The following is a 27,035-nucleotide window of genomic DNA, read 5'->3' as shown; positions in this document are numbered from 1 at the left end:
GGAAACGTTCCAAGAGGCTTCGTTAATAAGGACTAGCATCCTGGAAGCACAGGACAGAGGAAAACCATATAATATCTAAGAGAAAGCTACTATCATTGCATTGAATACTCTATAACTAACTATCTAGTCGCATTAATGAGGAAGTAATACCTAAACAGTAATTTTCAGCCTTACAGTTGTTCCTCAAAGACTTCAGGAATTTGCTTATAGGACAAGGATTAACACCAGTAATCTAATCTATACGTGGAAGATAGAAATGAAGGAAGGAGGATAGTATAAAATTTATAAAAAATAAAAATAATAAAAAATAAAAATAAAAATAAAAAAACCTTAAGGGTAGGGGATTGAAAATTAAAGGAAAAACGTTGTAGCAACAAGAACTATGCTTATAATCAAATTTAAGAAATATATATAAAAACTGATCTCCTCGGATTGTGCCGAGGACAATTTTCTTTAGATAAAACCAATCTATCTTTGCTTTTTTGTGATCTGGATCTATTATAGTTGTTACCCAACTCATTAGAGCCTAGTTTTCTAACACACTCTCTACAAATTCATTGTATTGGGCTCTTTGGGCCTAGATCCTTTTACCTTTTGAGCTTAGGAACCAAATTGTGTCCTTACAAATGTGTATTCACTTCATTGACACATTCAATGAATTAAAAGTTTTACATAAATGTAAACTTTGATGAGGTGGAAGCCTAAATGAGAGAAGCTTAATAAATGTGCCACTTGGCAGAACCTCATGTTCTCTCATATGAGGTTTCTGTTTATATATATATATATATATATATATATATTGATTTTTTTTAATATTATTTATGTTTGCCCACAATATTGTTAATTTTGAAACTTGATTTTCTTAAAAAAATTTGTATAACACTATAAGATTATAATATATTATAATATTTACTGTTAAAAATAGATTTTACTTTTCAAACTGATTAAATGATTTGGAAATCTACAAATAAGAATTTAAAGTATATAATACTTTTATATTCTAAAATTGCATAAATTTTAGCAACCTATCAAACACTTTTTCAACTGCTCTGTTCTCACAACCAAATATAGAGACCTTGATCACAAACACCCAATTAATTATCTCAATAAAATTAAGGAAATCATTTATGATTACCAACATAAAGAGAACATGATTAAACAAAGAAAAATTTGCCAAAAACACATTCATTTATCAAAATTTAATTGTCTTTAGTTGGGCTTTCGTATTCTTTAAAAAAGAAAAGAAAAGTGAAAACACTTTTAAATCACCATCAATTTTTGTTTTTATCACTATGGCTCATACCGCACAAAATAGCAGTAAAATAAACTTACAAAGAAACCTACAAATTATGAATTCTAACACAAAATTAAAATTAAAAAATATCTAACTTCATAAATAAAATATTAGAATGTTTCTTTTTCTTTTTCTTTAGTTCTAAAAAAATACATTTATAACTTTTCCAAACCAAAATCTCAAACACCCAAAGACTCCAAGCAAATCGTATTCTTCACAAAATCTACAATGTCTGACTTCAACATCAAAACCGTAAGCTACTATCACTGAATAAAAAACGCAAGCCTCCTTCCTTGGTCATAGCCTACTCATACGAGTTACGATCAAAAGATATTACAACGTTGGAGTCTTGTAGGTGTCATTGAAAGGTTGAAAGTAAATGACATCATTTTTTGTCTAAGCGTATTTGAGATGGGATGGTATGAAAGGCTATGGACATGTGTATATAAAGGAGTAGAAGAGAAAATGGTGAATGGAAATGCAAAGAGTTTTTTGTGTGTGAGAGATGAAAAGTCTTGAAACATTGAACCAAATAAAACAAATAGTAGTCTTAAAATATTGAATAATAATGTAACAAAAATAGTCTTGAAATATTGAATCAAAAGAAATAAAGAGTCTCTACTATTAAATTTGTTCCTATCTCTAATGTAGCTTAAAGTTATTTCACTTCTCTTCATACAGTGTGCCACATGATAGAACCTCATGCTCTCTCGCATAAGGTCTCTACTTTTATATATATATTATATATATATATATATTGATTGATTAGCCATTTCATCTCACATATTATCACTATCTTTGTCTAGACCCCACTTGATCATTTTCCCTTTAAACCCACCACTTAATTCTTGGGGTTCCTCTATTTAATATCTCCTCCTAATACAAATATCTAATATCACCGACCTATGTTGATTGGTTACGCTTTCTCCTGGTATCAACTTACAATCTTTATATATTACATCTATTATCAGCTTTTCAAATAAGAATAAAATCTATTTAAGTAACCATTTTGTTGAAAGTAATTGAGCGTGAATCACTCTCGTTCAACCAAGTGCTCGTCAATATCAAATCATATGTTGTTGTAAAGTCTATAATAATATCTCCTTATTTGTTCCTTATTGTTTTGTCTTTACTCTTGAGCCTTGGCCTCTAAGAGCATTCTCATCACCTGTTCTATAAAAAATGTCATTTTAACACACCAAAAACCTACTTTACTATTTTACCATATCATTTTACAACATCTTATTTATCAGGTGTTTTATTCTTCAATCTCATACATTAAAATAATATATACATCACATTAAAATATCATTAAAAAAAAAAAAAACTTCAAACGGTAATATATACTACACAGCCTCCCACCACCACTGCCCAGCACACCACCACCACCACCACCACTGCCCATAGAAGCCCACCACCGACAACCATAACCAAAACCCAAAATCAACAAATCAACCCACTACCACCGACCACCATAGCTAAAATCCAAAATCAACAAAACCCAAAATCAGCCCACACCCACCAACATTAGCGATCACAACCTATGAATATCAGCCCACCCACCGCCATAACCCACCATCATCAACCCATTAAAACCCATGAAACTCAACCCACATCCACCAAAAAAAAAAAAAAACCAAAGCAATCTAAATCTGAGAGTGTGAGATGGACGATGCTGCGTGGTGGACGCCGATCTGCCCCTCCGAACCCATCCACCACCGATCTATCCATCTGAAGCCACCCATTGCCCAACCTACCCATCAAACCACAGCAAAAAAAAAAAAAAAAACAGAAACCATAGCCAAGACCCATAACCCATACCCACGACGAGCAAAGCCCGCCATCCATGGCAAGAAAATCTCACCCACAACACACGGCAAGCAACAGTGGTGAGCCTGGGCGGTCTGTCTCTCGGCGTGGCAAGATCGGCGTGGTGAGATCGATGTGGCGAGATCGGTGATGGCGAGATCAACGTGGCCAGATGGCGATGAGAGTGCCAGGGTTGTAGACGAGGAGAGAGAGAGAGAGAGAGAGAGAGAGAGAGAGAGAGAGAGAGAGACGGGTGAGATGGGAGTGAGATCTGATAGGAGGAGAGAGAAAAAACGATTTAAATAAGCCAAACAGTATTTGGCATTTCTGTCCGTACGCTCTCAAAAATGAGAGCGTACTGTAGCATGTTCCAAAATTTTGGAACATTTAACATACCTGATGAGCATTCGTTTTTGTGTTTAATGTGCCAAATGTGCCAAATATTTGGCATTTGACACATTTGAGAGAGCTAATGAGAATGCTTTAAGAACTTTTTAAAACCATCATTATCTTTTCTTAATGCAATTGATGTCAGGTATCTAATTATATTTATATCACTTTTTTTTCCCAGCATGACTGTTTAGGTCTCCTTCAATAAGGCAATTCCAAGGTCTTTATCAAGGCTTTGGTAGATGGAAATTTCTTCCTTGCTAGCATAGAATACCTTGTAAAAGACGTTATGTCTATTTCAAGTTTGTTACAAATCTATTCATTCTCTCATGTAAGGAGGCAGCCAAGCAGGACAATGGTGTGGCCCTTGCCTTAGCTCAGAGAGTTATGCTTTCTTTTCATTTATTAGTCTGGATGAAAGATGTTCCAACAGACATTTCTCGTTTTGTACATGCTGATTCCGAGCTCATTATCAAGGCTTTGGTAGATAGAAATTTCTTCCTTGCTAGCATAGGATAACTTGTAAAAGACGTTATGTCTATTTCAAATTTGTTACAAATCTATTCCTTCTCTCATGTAAAGAGGCAGCCAGGTAGGGCAATGGTGTGGCCCATGCCTTAGCTCAAAGAGCTAAGTTTTCTTTTCCTTTATTAGTCTGAATGGAAGATGTTCCAACAAACATTTCTCATTTTGCACGGGCTGATTTGCGCACCAGTTTATTAATAAAATTGCCGCTGAGTTTGGTTCTCAAAAAAAAAAAAAAAAAAAGTCTCCTTCAATAAAAATTCTTCCTCATTTAATACCCCATTGAATCAATCCATTCACGTCCTATCAGAATTATTACTTAACGTGCAGATTCTTCCAAACTTATTTGTGGAGCATACACATTTACCATGTTAATTTTCTGAACTCATAACTTCTTACCTACGCTTGTCCATCAAAATGTGAGAACTCTTGCTCATTAACACCCAACTGTAGCACTGCTTATAGGAAATGCCCTAACTGATTTTTACCAACATTTTATTATATATGATGTATTTTCAAAATAAAGAGCCAAGTTATATATATATATATATATAGACTGTCAAGCCGTGGTCAGCCTCATTTTTTTCTGGTCTTAGGATCGACTTTGAAAAAAATATGATACAAATTAAGAGCACACACAGGTAGAGTGCATTGAACAATCTGGGATAAGTTTGATTGACATAATCAGCCTATAGGTTGAAAAGTGGAACATGCATATATAGAAGAGTTCCGTCAACCAGAACCAGTTAATTAATGCACGAGAGGAATGAATATATATATATATATATATATGAATAAATAAATGGAGCTCATTTTCAACTTGCATAATTTATGCAATCCATATATATATATATATATAATTCTTAAATTATTCTCTTCCTTTTCAGTCTATTGGAATATTTTTTTATCACAGGTGATTGTTAGTTTGATTAAGTGATTTGTATGCAGCCATTTTATGTTTGCAAATTTGTTTATTAGTTTTCATGTGGATTGAATAAATTTTCATTTCATCACCCTAGGACCTCTCTCTCTCTCTCTCAAAAGACTTTGAAGAAGTGATGGCCAAAGATCTATAAAGAGAAGACCAGAAAAAGTCCTCAGTCAAGAGGCATGACATGGGTCTTAATTGGAACCTTCATTTTCTGAAAAGAATAGATCATAGTATTGTTTTTGTTTTCTTTCTCTTTTCTTCATTGTCAATAACTTTTTTTTTTGTTGCTTTCTTTAATCTTGGTTTGGAGCCGTACGTATTGAGTATTCTTCATTACTTTGGTCAAAGTATTAGAATTTTCGGATGGCTGGGATTGGAAATTAAGACTTGTTGTATTCATGCTTTAAATATTTACATAATTTTACAGAAGTTCAACGTCAAGACCTTCATGTCCCATAACGCAACTCATTAAAGCACAAAGACTTGCTACTTCCACGTTGTAAAGTCGTCCCATTATGTGATTTGTTTGAAGTGCACATCAAATTCGAGAGTCGATTTTGTCAAAATTGTTCTACATGCCAAGTTGAAAAATTTTACATTTTTTTAGTAAGTAGTAACGAGGCAAAGACTATGTCAAAAGATAGCCATTAGAACTCAGAAATTGTCTACCAAATTTTGTGATTTTGTTTATGTGGGTTCATCATTGTTTCAATTAAGGGGACTTTTAGCATACAATAAGCCAATCACAAAGTAACAAGTAAGAAATTCATTAGAAGAAGGAAAACTTGCTTGCATTACAGTCCAAACTCCAAACTAATTACCAAAAAATAAAATAAAATAAGGTTAAGTCCAAACAGTACAATCTGGACAAGAGATCTTGCTTGATCTGTTGATACGATGATAAACTAATTTCTATTCTATTCCTAATGGTATAGACTAACAGTATATGCTAAGGATAAGAGAAATAAATATAATTAATGGATAGTATTGTTTCGCATGTCCCTTTTGTTGGGAATTTAACCAAAATTCCAACCTGTGAGAAACAATAGAAATTGAGAAAACACACGCCAAAGAAAAATAATCACACGCACAAGATAGTATTTACGTAGTTCGGCAATTTGCCTACGTCCACGGAGTTGCAGAGATTTCACTATTATCAGGGAAAAAATACAAAGTGCAGCTACAGTGTTTTTTTTTCTCTCCCTAAAAACACAACAACAATAGTAGTACTAAACCCTAATCATAAAAGCAGCTTTTATATCCTGCTTACAGGGTTACAATGGGCTACAAAACGGGCCCAAAAATAAACTAGGCTCCACAAAGCCTAACAAATCTCCCACTTGGAGACTAGTTCAAACACCAACATCAGTCGCTATCCTCCAAAAGCAATCCCTCATCCCTGCAACTCATCCTCCTGTCCTCAAGCTAGAAGGCCAACTGAAACTGCACACAGCTTCAGCTTCTCAATAGTGACACCCTTAGTCAACATGTCTGTCGGGTTCTTAGATCCACATATCTTCTCAAGTATTACCAGTTTATCTTCAACAAGGTACCGGATAAAGTGGTATTTTGTCTGTATATGTTTCGACTTTGAATGAAAAACTGAATTTTTAGCAAGAAAAATTGCACTCTGACTGTCACTGTGTAGAATGCCCATCTCCTGCTTCTTACCCAATTCATCTAAGAAACCATGTAGCCAAATCATCTCCTTTCCAGCTTCAGTTGCTGCAACATACTCAGCTTCTGTAGTAGACAAAGTAACAATCTTTTGTAAACCATGTAGCCAAATCATCTCCTTTCCAGCTTCAGTTGCTGCAACATACTCAGCTTCTGTAGTAGACAAAGTAACAATCTTTTGTAGATTTGAAGCCCATGATATAGCTGTACCACCCAAAGTAAATACAAACCCAGTAGTACTCTTTCTACTATCAATATCGCCAGCAAAATCAGCATCTACATAACCTTGCAACTTCAAACTTGCACCTGTGAAGCAAAGACATGTATCTGATGAACCCTTCAGATATCTCAGAATCCACTTGACTGCCTCCCAATGCTGCTTTCCAAGCCTACTCATGAATCTGCTCACAACTCCCACTGCATGTGCAATGTTTGGCCTTGTACACACCATAGCATACATCAAGCTGCCAATAGCTGAGGCATAGGGCACCTTGCTCATATGGTCCCTTTCTTCTTCTGTCTTTGGTGACTGTTCTTTGCTCAGTTTGAAATGACTACCCAAGGGTGTGCTCACTGGTTTAGATTCATTCATGTTGAACCTGCTGAAAACTTTCTTCACATACTCTGACTGTGAAAGCTTCAATGTACCATTAGCCTTGTCTCTGATGATTCTCATACCAAGGATTTGCTTTGCAGCTCCCAAATCCTTCATTGCAAACTGTTTTGATAATTGCTTCTTCAGATTATTAATCTCCTCAATGCTAGACCCTGCAATGAGCATATCATCCACATACAACAGTAAAATGATATAAGAATTGTCAAAGAATTTAACATAGCAACAATGATCAGCTTCACATCTCTTGAACCCAATTTTATGCATAAAACTGTCAAATTTCTTGTACCACTGTCTAGGAGCTTGTTTTAGGCCATACAAACTCTTTCTCAGTTTGCAGACTAGATTCTCTTGTCCCTGAACAATGAACCCTTCTAGCTGAATCATGTAAAGGTCTTCCTCCAAGTCACCATGAAGGAATGCCGTCTTCACATCTAACTGCTCAAGATGTAAATTTTCTACAGCCACCATTCCCAGCACCAGTCTAATTGTTGACATCTTCACAACTAGAGAAAATATCTCTGTGTAGTCAATGCCTTCCTTCTCCTGGAACCCTTTAACAACTAATCTGGCCTTGTAACGTTTGCTACCATCATGCTTATTCTTTATTTTGTATACCCACTTGTTGTGCAAAGCCTTCTTTCCTACTGGCAATTTAGTCAGTTCCCATATCTGATTCCCCAACAAGGAATCCATCTCATCCTTCATGGCTAACTCCCACTTGCTTGAATTTTCATCTTGCAAGGCTTCATCATAACACTCTGGCTCACCACCATCAGTCAATAGTAGATAATTTAAAGCGGGTGAATAATGCTGTGGAGGTCTAATGTTTCTGGAAGATCTGCGGACTTCAGCTACAGGTGTACTCTAATCTACCTGTGAATCTACATTCTCCTTATTTTCTTCACCCTTTTTCTGGATAGTACTTTCAGTCAATCTATCTAAGTTGACAAACTCAGATTTCTTTTGATCTATCTCTGCAATATCTGAGACTATAGTTCACCTATCCTTGTACATAACCTGTTCATTAAATATCACATTTCTACTTCTGATGATTTTCCTGTTTTGTTCATCCCAAAACCTATAGCCAAATTTCTCATCACCATAGCCAATGAAAAAACATATTTTAGACTTAGTATTAAGTTTACTACGAGCATCAGAATCAATATGAACATAAGAAACACAACCAAAAACTTTTAAATGGGAAAATTTTACCTCTTTACCGCTCCAAACCTCCTCAGGAAGTTTGAACTCCATGGGAACTGATGGCCCTCGGTTTATCAGGTAAGCTGTAGTGCTAATAGCATCAGCCCAGAAAGTTTTTGGTAGTCCAGCATGCAACCTCATACTCCTAGTACGCTCATTAAGAGTTCTGTTCATGCGCTCAGCCACACCATTCTGCTGTGGTGTCCCAGGAATGGTCTTTTCCATCCTAATTTCCTGTGCAGCACAATACTCATTGAACCCTTCATCTATGTACTCTCCTCCATTATCAGACCTCAAACATTTTAGTTTTAAACCTGTTTCTATCTCAACCATGGCCTTCCACTTCTTAAAAGTTTCAAATACATCAGATTTATTTTTCAGAAAATAAACTCATACCTTTCTGCTTGAATCATCAATGAAAGTGATGTAGTACCTAGAACCTCCAAGGGGTGCAACCGGAGAAGGCCCCCACAAATCAGTGTGTAATAACTCCAATTTTTCTGCCTTCGGTGTCCTGCCAGTTTTCAAAAAACTCACATTTTTCTGCTTTCCTAAGATGCAGCTTTCACACATGTCAAAATCAATGGACTTCAATTCTGGTAGTTTTCCTTTTGACAGCAGCATCTTCATCCCTTTCTCACTCATGTGACCAAGCCTGCGGTGCCATAGGCTTGTATCAGTACTTGCATCAACAACTGCAATTGTGTCTCTTGGACTTGAGGTCATATAGAGAATGCCAGTCTTCTTTCCATGAGCCAATACTCTAGCTCCCTTTGTAACCTTCCAAGTACCACCAACAAATAGTATTGCATGCCCTTCATCATCAAGTTGTCCAACAGAAATCAGATTCCTCCTTAGGTCAGGAATATGTTGAACCTTCTCCAGTAACCAAACAAACCCATTGGGTAACAATATCCGGACATCTTCCATACCCACAACATCCAGGGCTGAACCATCAGCCAAATACACCTTACCAAAATCACCTGCAGCATAGTTCTGTATGATTTCTTGGTGTGGAGTGGTATGAAACGAGGCTCCTGAATCCAAAACCCAATCATCAAGTGGATTGTCTACTGCAAGAAGTAATGCATCCTGTACCTCTTCTGTTACAGCATTAGCAGAATCGTCTTCATTCTTCTTCTTAGGACTTTTGCATTGGTTCCTAAAGTGACCTGTTTTCCTACAATTCCAGCATTGTACTTGTTGGCCTGATCTAGATTTACTTCTGTTCTGATTAGTATTTCTGGATTTTGATCTGCCTCGATTTGAATTTCTGTTATTACCTCTGCCTTTTGTCTCAAGGTTTAGGACAGAACCAGATCCTGAGGTTTCACCTGCATTTCTTTTGCGAATCTCCTCAGCCAGAATTAAATCTCGTATATCATTGTACTTGAGTTTTTCCTTTCCTGTAGAATTGCTTACTGCCATCCTCATTGCCTCCCAACTGTTTGGCAAAGAAGCCAAGACGATTAAAGCACGAATCTCATCATCAAAATCAATTTCTACAGACGACAATTGATTTGTAATAGTGTTAAATTCATTCAAATATTGTGCTACTGATGCGTTCTCTGCCATCTTCAAATTGAACAGTTTCTTCATCAGATGCACCTTGTTGTTTGCTAATGGCTTTTCATACATACCAGACAAAGCCTTCATCAGATCTGCTGTGGTTTTCTCCTTTACAACATTATGTGCAACAGACCTAGACAGAGTTAACCTGATAACTCCCAGTACCTGTCTGTCAAGAAGAGCCCATTCATCAGCCTTCATCGCCTCAGGTTTTGTCCCCAAAAGAGGCAGATGCAATTTCCTCCCATAGAGATAATCTTCAATCTGCATCCTCCAATACACGAAGTCTGTGCCATCAAACTTTTCTATTCCAGACGCCTTTCCTGCTTCCTCTGCCATTGCTCCCACTCAAACCTAACCCTAGGCTCTGATACCAGTTGTTGGGAATTTAACCAAAATTTCAACCTGTGAGAAACAATAAAAATTGAGAAAACACATGCTAAAGAAAAATAATCACACGCACAAGACAGTATTTACGTGGTTCAGCAATTTGCCTACGTCCACGGAGTTGCAGAGATTTCACTATTATCAGGGAAAAAATACAAAGTGCAGCTACAGTGTTTTTTTTTTTTTCTCTCCCTAAAAACACAACAATAGTAATACTAAACCCTAATCATAAAAGCGGCTTTTATATCCTGCTTACAGGGTTACAATGGGTTACAAAACGGGCCCAAAAATAAACTAGGCTCCACAAAGCCTAACACCTTTTCCTGTCTATCTATCTTTTCTTTAGCATACAATAATATTACAAAGTAACAAGTAAGGAAATTTACTTACAAGTTCAGAGTTTCACTGAACTTGAATCCACATTCATTTTCTCTCTTTTTGAATTTGTTTAAATTTTAAAAATTCTAAAATTAATATTTTACACTGTTTCTTTCTAAGATAGTGCCCACAAATTAGCCAATAAATAAATAATATTTTTTTATCAAATAAGAAACGAGAAACAAAAAGAGAGAAATGTTATGTCTACGACATTTTTCACAAAAAATAATAAGTGTCAGGTTGTTACTGACTATTATTGGTAGGATAAAAAAAGTAATTTCAATAGTGGATTCAAATTAGAACGAGTAACAATTTTTTTTTTTTTTTGAGAAGGAACTAGTAACAACTTAATACCAAATATTTGTTGTGAAAATATTGTGAATGTAGTACTTAAAAAAAAAAAAGTACACAAAATTTCACAAAAATTGAGTTAACAAACTTTTACTATTAGTTCTCATCTAAATTCACCATTAACATTACTTTTTTATTTACCACTATTAAGCTACCACATAAATTGATGTGAAAAGTTTGTCAACTTTTTTGTGTCTATAGGCTTTCTCAGGGAAAAAAAAAATTTAAAACCTACGTGGTTAATTAGTAAGTTTAATATTTAAATTTTTAAAAAAGTTATATTTAAATATAAAAATACCTCAATTCAGTTTTTGCTTAAGACCTCTAAATGCATCAAGCCGCCTCTAGTCGTGTCATGCATGAGAATGGAGATGCTCTTCTAAATGGCCACCTGTTCCAACGATTGTGATCAAATTCTCTACTAGTAATGTTAAAAGGAAAAAGCTATGTGAGTAATACTATAGAAACAAACTATTTTTACATCATTTTTACAAAATGTTGATGTAATAAATTCTTACTGATTCTCATATGAATCCACTACTACTATCACATGTTTACTTAGTAATAACCATTTATCAGATCAACAATTTGTAAAAAAGTTTATTGTTTTAGCATTTTCTATACCATTTTACACATTTTTACAAACTATTTATTGAACAAATTCTTATTAGTTTTCAATTAAGCTTACTACTAACATCACTTTTTTACTTCTTAACAACCACCCACTAAATCACTCATTTATAGAATAGTTTGTTATTTTAGCATTTTCCAGATCTCTTAGTATAAGGCTCCTTTTACTCACATATATAAAATAAACCGGTTGGTTTGTTGTGTGAGTCCTTGATGTAATAATTATCTCACGCAATTGGATATGTGGTAATATATACATCTTTTGAGCTCCATAGTTATATGAAAAACACGCGCTATCAGAGAAAATATGCATGTATCCAAAATGCATAAGATATCTTCTCCCAAAGTTCCAATGTATCAATGTGAACGACACCCACACGGTCCTGTACTGATATATACCCACGTCAAACAACGAGATATGATATGATATTATGATGGTTGAGACAACTTCTTGCGAAAGATATTTGTGTAAGATACATGCTCAGATACCCAATTGGTCAAAATAGTTAGTAAAACAAATTAAATAATTCCTTGAGGGTGTTGATCATACCCTTGAACACCTTTTATAGATTTCCCGATTGAAAATGGTAGATTACAATTTGTTCATGTAGCAAATTGTGAGTAATAAAAGTAAAAGTGATTGGTCCATGTGGGTTTATAACTCCATCACTCACAACTTGTTACGTGAGCAAATTGTGATAAAAATTGTAGCAAAAGTTGTAGTTCTAACATTACTCTTTCCAAACAACCTTTTGCAAGGACACAGCACTTGTGAAGAGACATCTCGTCAAGCATAAATGGGATTAAGTTATCACTTGAAAAATGAGAAAATGTTATAATGTGATGACGTATTTACCCAACACTTTAACAACAACTCAGACGTTATAACACTTGGAATAGTCTAGTTCTTTTCAATTTTAGACAAAACTTAACAGATATAGATCCCATCTTAGCTTGCCGCTCATACAACAAAGAAAATATTCCCTTACTTGTCTGTTTAGCTAGCTTATTTCTTGCCAACTTATTTTATTATTTAGCTTATTTTTACTATTATTTATGGATCTCACTGTACTTTTTGATACTATTCATGAGTTTTATTGTACTATTTCAACTAACATTTACATTTATATACAATACTTTCAGCAAAATGTTTTCAGTTTTAACAAAATAAGTAGATTCCAAACAGAGCAATTATCATATAAAGAAAACTATTAGAATTTAATAGTTTCCCTTCTTGATTACAACCAATGACATCTTTTATCAGAAATACCAACAATAAAGCTAGGTCAGTGTTGATACCTGTAATGCTATAACAATGTCATTGTTTCAATTATGGCAATGGAGGAAAGGCAAACCAACACAACGGCAAATATGATACTACACTGCAGTAGGAAACACCATAAAATAGAAAAAATAACAGAGGCATAAAGATCTAATTAGCACTGGGAAATTGAATTGTAGTGAGAGTAGTTTGCAGGAAGCATCAGTTAACATTACCATTTTAAACTCTAAATTTTTTGTTGTTTTTTTTTTCTAATTCTACAATTAAATTGGGATAGATTTAATAAATAGAAAGATGACACCAATTTACTATCCAGATTTTCAATTTATTTTAAAACTTTAAAAAAATTTATATTACTATTGATTATGGCATGAAAGTAATCTCAAAATTTTTTGCTTTCACTGAGTTATTGCAAGAGTTACCATTTAGAAGGCCAAACTGATAAAACACAATCAGTAATAAAATATCGGTTCAAAATGCCTCAAGAAATGGATGAAAGGAAGCTCTAGGCTGTCAGTTACATCAATACAGCAAGCTTTTGCAGTCAGATGAAAGGTATTGAATTTCCTCTAATTAGACCAGAAATTACAGAAAATAATTAATTTTATTTGATCAATAATTATTATAACTGTTGTCATCATTTTTCAGTACAAGGAAGCCTGCCAAAAAAATTTGGCTGTAATGGTTCAAATCATGCTATAAAGAGGGGTGAGTGATCCTTACACATAAAAGCTCAATGAAAATTGGAGCATCCATGGATTAACTTACAAACTTATTTTATTTGATCATACAGGATCAATCAAAAACAAAAGGAATTATGATACAAACATTTATGAAACTATAGCCGCTCTTGAACTGTGGAATTTCACAGAATTATTTGTTATCCCATTCTTCTGGGAGGCTGCAACTTGCTTAAGAAAGAATGAGTATTATCTGAAAAAATTCTGTAGAGGTCCAATAAGTTGTAATTGCACTTTTCTAGGTACCTAGATTTTGGGAGATTTGTTAGTAGAAGTAAAAGATATTTGTGTATGCTTTTTTATTTTTGATAGGTAAGAAAGATGTATATTCAAAAAACTACTAAATGCAAAGTCGCACTAACATATCAAAAGTACAAAAAAAGATTGAAAAGAAAAAACATAAAAAAGCACTAATTACAAAGAAGAAGAGAGCCCAAGGAATAAAGGAAGAGAATCACTATATGTGAGTCTCCAAGTCCCAGCCCAATCAAAAAGAGAACTAGAAAAGAGAGCAAGTAGTTGGTCATCGAATCTATCCAAATTCTCAAATGTCCGCCGATTGCGTTCCTTCCAAATACACCACATCAAATACAATAGAACTAAATTCAAAATGTGAGATGAATGCTTCCCCAACCAATTCCACCAACCAAAAAGAAAATCTAACACTGTACATGAGAGGAGCCATGAAATCCCAAAAGTTCTATAGACAAAGCACCACAGTCGATAAGTCTTTTCACAATGTAACAACAAATGATCCACCATCTCCCCACAACGACACATAATACACCAATCAACGAAGTCAAAGCCCTTAAGCCTCAAATTATCTCCAGTGAAAATCCAATCCCATGCCGCTGTCCAAACAAAGAGAGAGACACACCAGGGTGCCTTAACCTTCCAAACACCTTTCCATGGAAAAACAATGGAAGAAGAACCATGTAACTTATGATAATACGAGCATATAGTAAAATCCCCGTTCTTTGTCAACTTCCATCTCATACGATCACCATCAGTCACTAAAGGTAAATTGAATGCCAAGAATTGAAAGAAATCATCCACCACATCTGCCTCCCAATCATTAGGACCCCGAATGAAACGAACATCCCAAGTTCTCCTATTCCCCGCTCCTTGACATATCAAAGATGATTCTATGGAAGCCTCTTTGTTTGCAGCAAAATTGTACAAGATCGAAAAAGCCAAATGGAGAGGAAGATCTCCACACCACCTGTCTGTCCAGAATTTCACTCTATCCCCCACCCCAACCTTAAACTGGACATTTTTGCTAAACACTTCCCATCCCATCCGAATACTTCTCCACAAACCACATCCATGAACACCCCTTCCCAACTTAGAAGTCCATCCCCCCCGTTCTTCTCCAAATTTCAAAGCTACCACCCTCTTCCAAAGTCTATTCTCCTCAATCCCAAAAAGCCAAAGCCACTTTCCTAGTAAGACTTTATTGAAAGTGGTCAACTTCCCAATACCCAAACCGCCATTAGCAATAGGCATACACACCTTATCCCAACACAATAAATGTGTCTGAGAGTCACCCCACAAAAAGTCCCTTTGTAGCTTCTCAATTTTGTTCACCACATGTGTAGGATGGTGAAAAGAGATAAGAAATAAGTAGGGAGGCTAAATAGCGTGCTTTTAAGCAATGTCAGTCTACCACCTTTTGACAAATACAACTTCTTCCACCCAGCTAACTTTCTTTCAATTTTTTCCAATATAGGGTTCCAAATAGAGGGAGATTTATGAGACACCCCCAACGGCATACCAAGATAAGTCATTAGCAGGGTCCCAACCCTACAACCCAATATCTCTGCCAAAGCATGCACATTATTTACCTCTCCTATAGGAACCATTTTGCTCTTAGCTACGTTAACCTTCAAACCGGTCACAGCCTGAAACAAAGTAACAACAATCGAACATGTAGGATTTACTCCACCGCTGCATCACAAAACAAAGTAGTATCTTCCGCAAACAGCAAATGCGAAACACATTCTCCTGTGCCCCTCCTACCATCTGCCTTAAAGCCACTAAGTAACTCTGCCCCCTTCATTCTCTTCACCATCCTACTAAACACCTCCATCATAACTAAAAATAACATGGGAGATAGTTGATCCCCTTGTCTCAAACCTCTAGAGCTACCAAAGAAGTCAGCTGTAGACCCATTAACTAACACTGAAAATTGAACTGTAGAGATTCAAGTTCAAATCCAGCTACACCATTTCTCCCCAAAGCCCATTTTCTTCAACAACTTCAGAAGTGCCCCCCAATTCACATTGTCATATGCTTTCTCAATATCTAACTTGCAAATCACCTCAGGAATCTTACTCTTCGTCCAGCTATCAACACACTCATTGGCAATGCGAATTGAATCAAAGATTTGTCTACCTCCCACAAAACTGTTCTGAGATTCAAATATCAGTTGATCTAAAACCACTTTCAATCGATTTTCCAAAACCGTAGCCAAGGTCTTATACATGCTCCCCACCAAACTAATAGGTCTGAAATCTCGAATGTTAGAGGCATCATTCTTCTTAGGATTAAGCTATAAAGGTAGCATTAAGAGATTTCTCAAACTTACATTGCTGATGTAAAGATAACACTTTTCATGCTTATTCCTCAAAGCTAAAAGGAATTTGGATGTACTTCTTGTCCTACTTGAAGCCAAGAATCAGTTTCCTGCTCTACTTCGTTGTCAGTCTCATGTAATCTCAGAAGTATCCCAAATAAAATCTTCCCCTGATTCCATGTAAGTTCAATGTTACATACGCTAAGAACAGAATCAATCAACAAAGTATCAAATTTCAAATAAGTCTATTTTGGCTGACCTTCGATCTTCTATATGATGCTAAAGTAGCCAAAGGTTCATTTGACTTCTGCGCTCCTCCAGCTGTGTGAACAACATTGATCATCTGGCAACGGTTGCATCCCCCCAATGACTGAAAAAGAAAGTAGAGATGACCATGTAAAGTTGATCTATCTAAAAAAGTGCATACATGGTGCGCATGCAGATATTGTTTTGGCCACTAAGGTATATACGATTTTAAATGCAATTATTTTGGCTGTATAAAGTTTCAATATTCATTTAAGAAATTATGATATATAGTCAGCATTAAATTTATTTATTTTTCCCTTATGGCGCATTAAATGGTTTTTTTCTTTTCATGATGTGTAACCTAAGCAAGGTAAGGCCCTCTGGACCCACCCCTAGAGAGTAAATGGTTTTATAGTAACAAAAACTTGGTTTTATACGGTCAATGCATTAAGCGTTCAAAGAATCAACACCAAAAGGACTATCTACACTTCCTCGATCATTGCCTGTATTCCTGCTAGAAGAATGAGAAATTCAGGACAAAATATAATCTACAAATAACATTTGAAAGGCTTCGCATAAATTTGTAATGATGAGGGCATCAACCATGAGGAGTGTATTGTATCATCTTGTGCAGTGATGTATGCAACAAATATTATGGAGTCAAAAGGTTATGGTAGAATTCCAGCAAATCTACAATAATAACAGTTGAAAGAGATGTAAACATTTTGTGATGATGTCTGCAGTAAGAATTACAAAAGTGATAAGTGAATAAGTTTTGGAAGATGCCACCACAGCTCTAGAGATGTACATCATCATGAGGTTACAGTCTTGTAATGTCAAAAATAATCTATTCTTGTTCTTCTCTGTCTGATACAGTATAAAAGCCACTATTATTCCTATTCAAAGTTAGGAGAACTTACTGTAAAATACTTATTTCCAATTTTAAGATTTCTCCATTCATCTTCCACATATGGTTCACCTCCAGATATGACAAGGTTAGGTCGAAATCTCATTGGATTGATTTGAACTGGCATTTCGAAAGTGCCCTTCTGTACATCTGCTACGATAAATTAATAGTTTACATACAATTCAAAAAGATTCCCAACCACCATATGTACAAAACTTGGAATGAAAGCCAAAGGGGAAAACAGTCCAGCTATGAAAAAAATTTCTATGGCTCAAATATTTATATTTATCTTATTTTATTTACTTTAAAGGAATGATGTGAACTTGGCTAATATAAAACTTGTTTCACTGCATCAAAATATGTTTTGGGGTAAGCCAACTTTTGAGTAAAACAAGCCCTCAATAACTGACCTCTTGGCTGGGTCCTAACCAACAATTAAGGTATTGGTATACCTTTTAATTATATTAAGAGGTTTGATGCTCTATAAAGGTCAAGGTGCAGTGGTTTTAATTAAACAACTAACATAATATTGCTAAGGGAAGGTCCAAGTATTATTACACATCTTCAAATATATTTGAGTATCTAATGTGTGGCCTAAAAAGAAAGTAGCATTTCCAAACAGAACTGGAAATTAACAAATTTCATTAACTTATTCATAAGTGAACACAGTACAAGGACATACTTGAGCTTATTCTGTTATTGAGGTCAGATACGCTCTCCTCAGATATTAATAAGAACTGAGCTTCGTTGGCAAAAGTCACTCTGCTCTGCATATCTCTACGCATTCCTCCATTTTTACACTTATTCAAGAGCAAGTAATCATTGGACCTTGAATACCGTAGCAAACAGCAAGTTCGACCAATGGCAAAGCTAAACCAGTTGTTGACTTCATCGGTATAACCCTGGGCTTCATATCTAACCAACAAATAACAATTAGTTGCAACCTTGGGAGCTAAACATGATGAAGAGGATGTATAAAGACTAAAAGTAATTTTCAATACTAGTTTCAGAAATATATGTGATACTTTCTAGTATATTTCAAAATTTAAGTAATAAAGAGCAAATGTACAATCATACCTTCATACTTTTTTTTCCCTTTTTCGGTTTTAAACTTAGATGGGAAAATATGAAGTTTCAACACATGCTAAACCCTAATACTGTAGTGCGAGTAAACAGAAAAATATTAGTTAGTTTTGGGAAAGGTTATTAATTCAAAATCTAGAATTTTGTAAAGTGGACCTAATCTCTATGTAGCCGCCAATACAGCACATCAAATCAATGTAGTACAATTGCAGTCTCTTTGCTATTTCAAAATTTTCCCTCTCCATCTCATCTTTCCTCTAAATTATTTTTGATAAGTGCAAATAAGGATCGATCTACTTAGTTGGGTGTTTGTAATATTATACTAGGGCTGTCCACCAAAACCTATAACCGACCAATCTGATGCAATCGTCCAATCCGTACCCGAAAACCGGCCGACTCGACACCGGTGACGGTCAGCGGCAGGTCACAGCCTCCAGCAACAGAGACCGGTGGGTCGGTTAACGGGTCTACTTTTCAAAATCCGATTCCAACCAATCCGACCAGCCTATATATCAGAAACAAGCCAATTTTCGCAGGTATGAGGAATTTTCGATCATTTGTTGCTAGATATGTCGAGATCCGGCAAGATATCGACAGATCCGTTGAGATTTGGCCAGATCTAGTCGAGATCACTTTGAGATCCCGCAAGTTCATTTAGAAATCTCACTAGATCAAGCCATGTGTCGGCCAGATCTGGCGGATTTTGGCCAGTTCTGGCCAGATTTCGGCCATTTCTGACACATTTTGGCTTTTTTTCTTCCCCAAGTCCGACCAACCGCCGACCAACACCAACCGATATCCAACATGCCCAAACCGACTCATCTTACGGGTCGGCAGCGAGTCTAGATTTTGGAGACCCGAAGTGGTCGGGTCGGTTCCGAGTTGGGCACAAACCCAACCCGGACCAACCCGTGGACAGGCCTATATTATACTACCCATTGTATTTCTATTAAATAAATGTCTATTTATTTATGTACATCAAATAGATGTTTAATTATTGTAGCATCAATAAGTTGTTTAACATTTACATTTTCTTGCTTGTTTACAGTGTTAGTCATACAAAAAATAATTTGGTAAATAAATTAGAAGTGTATCTTCTATCCTGTTCAAAACTAGTGTTTTCCATTGTCTCTGAGGTATAAGCACACAACCATGCATGACTGAAAATTATTAAGATTATTTAATATCCTTCCAAAGTTTACATTTCTGACCCTTATCACAACAGTGAAGCAAAATTTATCATCAAGGTTCCTATGGGTTAAAGCTGATCCAAAGGCTGTTGTAAGTATGCTTCATAGCAATCATAAAATATTCAATAAGAATTTCAAATGTTTTGTAATATTCAAGTTGTATACCGCGTAGAGTGCCACCTTGCTTCTGAGGCAATTCAAGGTTTTCAATAGTCAATTACGTGTATAAAGAAACATTCTCACTATAAAATTACTAGGCAGTAGGCAACAAAATATCTTTTGCTTATTCCTCAGCCAAATCTTTTGGCCTCAGCAAGAGAGAGCAAAATCAAATTCAGATTGCAAGATTTTTTTTTAAAGATAGACGACAGATATGATGAGCTATGAAATTCCACTATAAAACACTACACGATGATCATTTTACATTGAACATTTGAACATCTGGGGACATAACTTCTCCAATTTCAACCTCTCCTTGGATTGCACATTAATTAGTTCCAATCCAACTTTCAGAAAGACAACTAGTAGATCATTTTTTCAAAACGGTATTTTTCAGAAAGGGGGGAGGGGTAGATATTGTAATAAAAGTTAAAGAAAAAGTAACAAAAAGTAAAAAGAAAATAGTAAAGAAAAACTAGGATGAGTTTTGGACTTTGTTATTTTAATGTGGTAGACATTTTCAAATTGGCTCAAATACAGAACTCGAACCAGCTCACTCAAGAAGCCTTTCTCTTGAGTAACAAGGCACATGCTGGTCACTTACTTTTGTGTGTGTGTGTGTGTAAAACTAGATATCTCTCACAATAGTCAAACTGTAAAACTTACTAATATCTAGATGCGCAATATTTGAGGTTACTGCAGACAGGAAATCAAAAAAGTGACCAAGCTTTCATGTTTATTCCAAGTTGCCTAACATATCATTAAATCCTATGCTAGGTATTGTTGCCAACTTATTTTTCAGCAATGGTTCCATAGACATATTGTTCGTAGTTGTCATCATCCTCATCAACATTATTGTCACTTGAGTTATGACCCTTATCTTATGCAACTGGTATAGGCAGTAATGATAGTCAACCAATTTAAATCAGTTTTATTTCTGACCAACCCAAGGAAAGATTTTATTTTTCTTTGATAGCTGAATGAAGATAATTAGCATGGATATCTTATCTCACCTCTGGCCATATAAATCAACTTCTTCTCTACCACCACTTTGTAAGTCTGATTTAAGGTTGATCTGCAGTCCCTCTTTGCAACGTGGTGACTCAACGAACATTATTCCCCGATGGAGGTCAATGGAAGTACTGATAAGGCACATTTCAGGCAGCTACAAAATCAAGTCATTCCAATTAAAAATTAAAATATTAAACAATGAAGAATGATGATATGTTTATCTAACAAATCATTATCTGTTTATTTAAGTAATTGACACATGTCAAATGACAGTTACTCCCACATAACACTTACCTACATAATAGCATAATTTATGTTACCCAGACCTTGAACTTTACCCTCACATACCCATGTCGACATGACAAGAAATGAGTAAGAGTATGGCTACTAAGCACTCCAAAAATGGAAAGAATATGTGGAAAAAAACTCAACCCAGATACAATATCAAACAAAAATAAAATCTTTCATCTAAAACTAGGTCAATAATTTTAGCAGATAAGTGGAATAAGCATAAAGATGAAAGACAGCCTCTCCATGAACTTAAGTGTAATAGCTATGGAATAATAATCTTGGGAAACAAAAGACAAACCTATTGATGGAACAGGTAGACCTAACAACGAATTCAGTACATAGACCATAAAGACCCAAGAATGAGGTGGGGGGTTTTTTTGTTGGGGGGGGTGGGGGGGTCATGTCATTTCTCTGACTCAGATTTTTTCCAAGCTTACCCCCCAAAACGTAGAAATAAATTTTAAGTGATCTCTTTTTTGTCAATTTGCTAGCTTTCCATAACAAAATAGTGAAAGAACCTCCCTAAGACACTCTTAGCAAATACATAAAAAAATTAACAACTATTACAGCATAAATATAATGGCTGTCAACAATTATGGTTCTTAAGATACATTGAAGGAGGTTTAAGGCAATTAAGAATTAAGAGAACGTTGGCTTGTCAGAAGATTTGGACTTTAAAATTTTCCTCAAAAACAAGACATAATTCCTGTTGTCTTTAGTCACTAATGCATAGCCCCCTTGTGAAACATCATAGAAATTTAAAACAAAGCCTGCTATAAACCCCAAAAAATGCGGAAACAATTTTTCCTCGTGCCTGTGTAATGTCCTTTCTTACTCATGAAATTTTCTTTAGGATTTTCTTTGCTTCATTATGGGTGGTGTTCGTAGTTTTTTTATCGAATCCAAATTTTTTCAGCTGGTGGTAGAGGAAGGGGGACAGTTCTTTTCGTTGAGGATTTTTGAGCGGAGTAGGTACTTCATGAAGTCAGTTTCCATGGGTAAGAATGTGGCACTTTGGCTGATGAAGAGTATTGAACAGACAGTCGTTGGGATCAGCCCCAAGTACTTTTATTCGTTTAGGGAAGGTGATTTAGCCTACACCCTCCAACGGAGCTCCAATTCTTTTGGCTTGTTCCTACTGTTGACAGAACTTAAGGTTGGCGGGTCTAGGAGGTCCATTATTATTCCAGTAGGTAGAGCGAAGAATGGATGGAGGGTTTTTGGGTTAGAGTTAAAGAAGATGTTGGAACCTGAAAATTATGTGCACAGTGGGACTGGGCAGCTGAAATTTGTGGCTCAGCCTCATAAGGTTAACTCAGGGGTTCAACCCTTTAAATCCTTTGCAGATACAGTACGTGGGCATGAGGTGCAGGTCAGGGGCAGAAACCAGTCAGTGAAGCAAAACCCAGGATTTAAACAAATAACGTTGAAAGAAGCGCCGGAGTGCTTACCAGGTCCGACGAACCTAGAAGTGAATGTGGAAGGAAAAAGGAGGGTGGCATGGAATAAAGGTGATCTGAAGAGTTCCTTATGGGTATTAAGAGATCAGAGGGAGTACGTGCCTAGAGGTTCACGGGTTCACAAATTCCCTGGGGTGGGCTCTGTCCAAGTGGGTCCTGTAGTGGGCCTTCCAGAGATTTCTTTTCCAGAGCCCACCGGCCCAAGTTGGATAGAAGTGGGTGAAAGCCCAACTTTGGGGGACCCGAAATCTTTAAGTCTGGAAGCCCAGGCTTTGGTGTTGCCTAAAACTCCGCACGAAGCTTCAGTTGCTTCGGTTGCTCAGGATATCGCTGTGGAGTCACCGGCGCCAGCGGAGAAGGACGACACAGTGCGTCAACAAGCTCCGATGACGACAGCGGCGAGCTCGGAGACCCAGATCGAGACGAGGGTTTTTCCGGCGAAGGCATCGGTGATGGAAGGTCCCTTTCCCAATGGTTTTCACGACGGGGCTTCACCGGCGACACCAGATAGGGTCGTTTCAGCTCCTTTGAGGACAGATTTGGTGTCTGTTCCTCCAACCGAGCATTTGGGTTGCCATGCGGAGACGCCGGAGGAGGATGAGAGCCTTTTATCAGGTGGGCTTTGCGCCGTTGAGTCTCCGTTCTCAATGGGTAAGGTCGTAACAGAGGGTGAAAGGGCTTTAAAAGGCCTTGAGCTATCCAATTATGTTCTGTGTCCTCCGAGAGTTGAGATTGAGGAATGGGGTGCTCTGAGTGGAGAGGTGGGTGATCGGGTTGAGGGTGCAAGTGTTATTCAGGGGACAGACACCTCCCATGAGGCTAACCAGTCAGTGCTAGCATTGACTGAGGTCGAAACAGATTTGGTAATTGAGGTCCTGGACGAGGTGGTGAGTTCTTCCCCTTTGATGTCTATTAATCCGATGGGGGTGGTTGTGATGGCTGAACTGAATGGCAATACTGAGGTGAGGAGGTTTGAGAATACTCCGAAGGTATCTAATTGGGTGAAACATAGACTCCCAGGTTTTAGTAAGATGATGGGGCTTTCTTTGGGTCGGCATGAGAAGAGATGTATTATGCTATTACAAAGACTTGAGATGGAGATTGAGGCAGACAAGCTGGTGCACAGGAAAGTTGCTGCCCACCGAAAAACTGTCTCCAAGGACAGAGGGAAGAGGGAGTTGAGGATGTTGAGTTCCTCGGTTAATTATGATGGTAGATAGTTTTCTTTTCTTTGGCTGCTTGATTGAGGTGTAGTAGGGTGTTTACAGTTTCAATGAAGTTAAGAATGGTGTCATGGAATGTTCGAGGTTTAAATGATCCGCGGAAACGCTTGGTAGTTAGAAATTTATTACGGGAATGGAGATGTGATGTAGCTTGCCTTCAAGAAACTAAGCTTGCAGGCTTAGATAGACAGTTGATTTGTAGCTTGTGGAGTTGCCCCTATGTAGACTGGGTAGCCTTGGATGCGGATCAAACAGCTGGTGGGGTTTTGATGATGTGGGATAGGAGGGTTTTAGAAAAGTTGGAGGTAATGGTAGGTCTTTTTTCCATTTTTGTTCGGTAGCAGGGTTTTAGGGACGGTTTTATTTGGGCATGCTCTGGGGTTTATGGCCCAAATGATAATCTCTTGAGGGAGCAAATGTGGGATGAGCTGATTGGTATTCAGCATCTTTGGGAAGTTCCTTGGTGTTTCATTGGGGATTTCAACATTGTTCGGTTCCCAAGTGAACGATTAGAGGGATCACGTCTTACCCCGGCTATGGAGAATTTTTATGAGTTTATTGAGGAGCTTAGCTTGATAGATTTGCCTTTGGAAGGAGGGAGTTATTCTTGGTCGAGTGGTTCGGACCAGCCTTTGATGTCTAGGATATATAGGGCTCTGGTTTCTCATGATTGGGAGGACCACTATCCGGATGTGATCCAACGGGTTTTACCTCGTCCTATTTCTGACCACTTCCCCATATTAGTGGAGGCAAGAGGGATTTTAAGGGGGAAAAGCCCTTTTAGGTTCGAGAACATGTGGCTAAAGTCGGACGGGTTCAAAGATAGGGTTCCTTCTTGGTGGAATCGTTATTCTTTCATGGGTACTCCCAGTTTTGTACTTGCCAAGAAGCTGAAGGCATTAAAGGAAGATATTATTCAGTGGAACCGAAGTGAGTTTGGAAATGTTAAGCGTTAGAAAAAAGAATTGCTGGAGGCTCTGAAATTATTGGATGTTAAGGAATGGGAGCACAGCCTTTCTGAAGTGGAGTTAGGTGAGAGGGCGGTGTTGCGATCTCAGATACAGAACCTTCTCTCTTTGGAAGAAGTCTCATGGAGATAGAAGTCGAGGATGCTTTGCATTAAGGAAGGAGACAACAATACCAAATTTTTCCACAAGATGGCCAATTCTCGAAGAAGGCATAACCATATTAGCATGTTGGAGGTGGATGGGGTTATCTATGAGGACGAATCCGAGATGGCCAACCAAGCTGTACAGTTTTATAAAAAATCGTACAAGGAGACTGAGGAGTGGAGGCCTTGTGTGGAAGGTTTGGAGTTTGATCAGATAGAAGGGTTGAAGAGGGACTGGCTTGAACGAAGGTTTGAACGGGAGGAGGTTCTTCGAGTTGTCAAAGAGATGGAAGGAGATAAAGCTCTAGGTCTTGACGGTTTCTCTTTGGCTTTCTATCACTATTGTTGGGAAGTTGTGGAAAGAGATGTCTTAGCCGTGATTGAAGAGTTTTATCAACAAAGTAAGTTTGAAAAATATCTTAATGCAGCTTTCATAGCCTTAATCCCTAAGAAGAATGGTGCTTCGAATATTCGAGATTTTCGACCTATTAGTTTGGTGGGGAGTGTTTACAAGATTCTGGCTAAGGTGTTGGCAAATCGCCTGAAAGAGGTTTTGGATCAGCTGATATTGGAGTCTCAAAACAGTTTTGTGGGTGGTAGACAGATACTTGATTCAGTCCTCATCGCCAATGAGTGTGTTGATAGTAGGGTGAAGAGTAAGATTCCGGGGGTTATTTGTAAATTAGATATTGAGAAAGCTTATGATTATGTGAACTGGGAGGCTCTTCTTGATTTGTTGAAAGAGAATGGGTTTTGGGGTGAGGTGGTGTAGGTGGATCCGCATTTGTATTTCTACAGCCCAATTCTCTGTCTTGTTTAATGGGTCTCCAGCTGATTTCTTTGGGAGCTCGAGGGGATTGAGACAAGGGGACCTGCTATCCCCCATGTTGTTTCTGATTATGATGGAGGTCTTTAGTAAGATGATGAAAAGAGTTGAAGGGGCGGGTTTGTTTCGAGGCTTTAGGGCGGACGGTAGACGAGGTGGAGGGGTATGTGTCTCGCATCTGTTATTCGCGGATGATACGATTCTGTTTTGTGACGCTGATGAGGAGCAAATTCTACATGTTAGGATGCTTCTTCTTTGTTTCCAAGCAGTGACAGGTTTAAAGGTTAATGTGCTGAAGAGTGAGATGGTTCCCATTGGGAAAGTTCCTAATGTCCATGTTCTGGCAGAGATTTTGGGTTGCTGGATTGGGACTTTGCCTATAACCTATCTTGGTATGCCTTTGGGGGCTTCTCACAAGTCTCCTACTGTTTGGAATCCTGTCTTGGAGAAATTTGAGCGCAAGTTGGCCAGTTGAAAGAAATTGTATTTGTCAAAAGATGGAAGACTAATGTTGCTTAAAAGCACATTATCTAGTCTCCCCACTTATTATTTGTCTCTTTTCACCATTCCTTCGCATGTGGCCAATAAAATTGAGAGGCTACAAAGGGATTTCTTGTGGGGGAGCTCCAAGTTACACTTAGTGGGATGGGACAAGGTGTGTACACCTTTGCAAAATGGTGGATTAGGAGTAAGGAAATTAACTACTTTCAATAAAGCCTTACTTGGGAAGTGATTATAAAGGTTTGGGAATGAGGAGACAAGGCTTTGGAGAAGGGTTGTAGCTCTCAAGTTTGGGGAAGACTGGGGGGTATGGACTTCCAAGTTAGGTAGAGGGGTTCATGGGTGTGGCTTATGGAGAAGTATCCGTATGGGATGGGATTTTTGCAAGAATATTCGCTTTGAGGTAGGGGTGGGGGATAGAGTGAAACTTTGGACGGATCAATGGTGTGGGGATTCTCCACTTTTGTTGACTTATCCGAGGGTGTATGGGATTGCTTCTAATAAAGGGGCATCGGTGGCCTCTTCTCTCAAACGGTTGGAGATTGAGGAGCGGAGAAGTTGGGATGTTCATTTTACTCAGAGACCTAATGATTGGGAAATGGGTGAGGTGGATGATTTTCTCCGTACCTTGGGCTTAAATCTACCTCCTACTGAAAACAGAGATCGTATT

The 27,035-nt window shown here is 37.3% G+C and overlaps 1 protein-coding gene across 1 annotated transcript in view; it reads right to left on the bottom strand.

Annotated features, from left to right (window-relative positions):
• Nucleotides 1–16,363: 16,363 nt before the first annotated feature.
• The window catches only part of LOC112038259 (molybdenum cofactor sulfurase), a 35,169-nt gene continuing 24,497 nt past the window's right edge, over nt 16,364–27,035 (bottom strand). The window contains exons 17-21 of the mRNA XM_065777809.1: nt 20,956–21,107; nt 18,193–18,425; nt 17,524–17,660; nt 16,617–16,727; nt 16,364–16,527 (exon numbers count right to left, since the gene is read on the bottom strand). Coding sequence (XP_065633881.1) covers nt 16,414–16,527; nt 16,617–16,727; nt 17,524–17,660; nt 18,193–18,425; nt 20,956–21,107 — 747 coding nt within the window. The 3' untranslated portion in view covers nt 16,364–16,413. The remainder of the gene's footprint in view (nt 16,528–16,616; nt 16,728–17,523; nt 17,661–18,192; nt 18,426–20,955; nt 21,108–27,035) is intronic.

The sequence above is a fragment of the Quercus suber genome, unplaced genomic scaffold (genome assembly GCF_002906115.3).
Source record: "Quercus suber isolate HL8 unplaced genomic scaffold, Cork oak 2.0 scaffold_165, whole genome shotgun sequence".
NCBI lineage: Eukaryota > Viridiplantae > Streptophyta > Magnoliopsida > Fagales > Fagaceae > Quercus > Quercus suber.
Note: the sequence above shows the minus strand (reverse complement) of the source record. Positions and strands in the feature narration are given on the sequence as shown.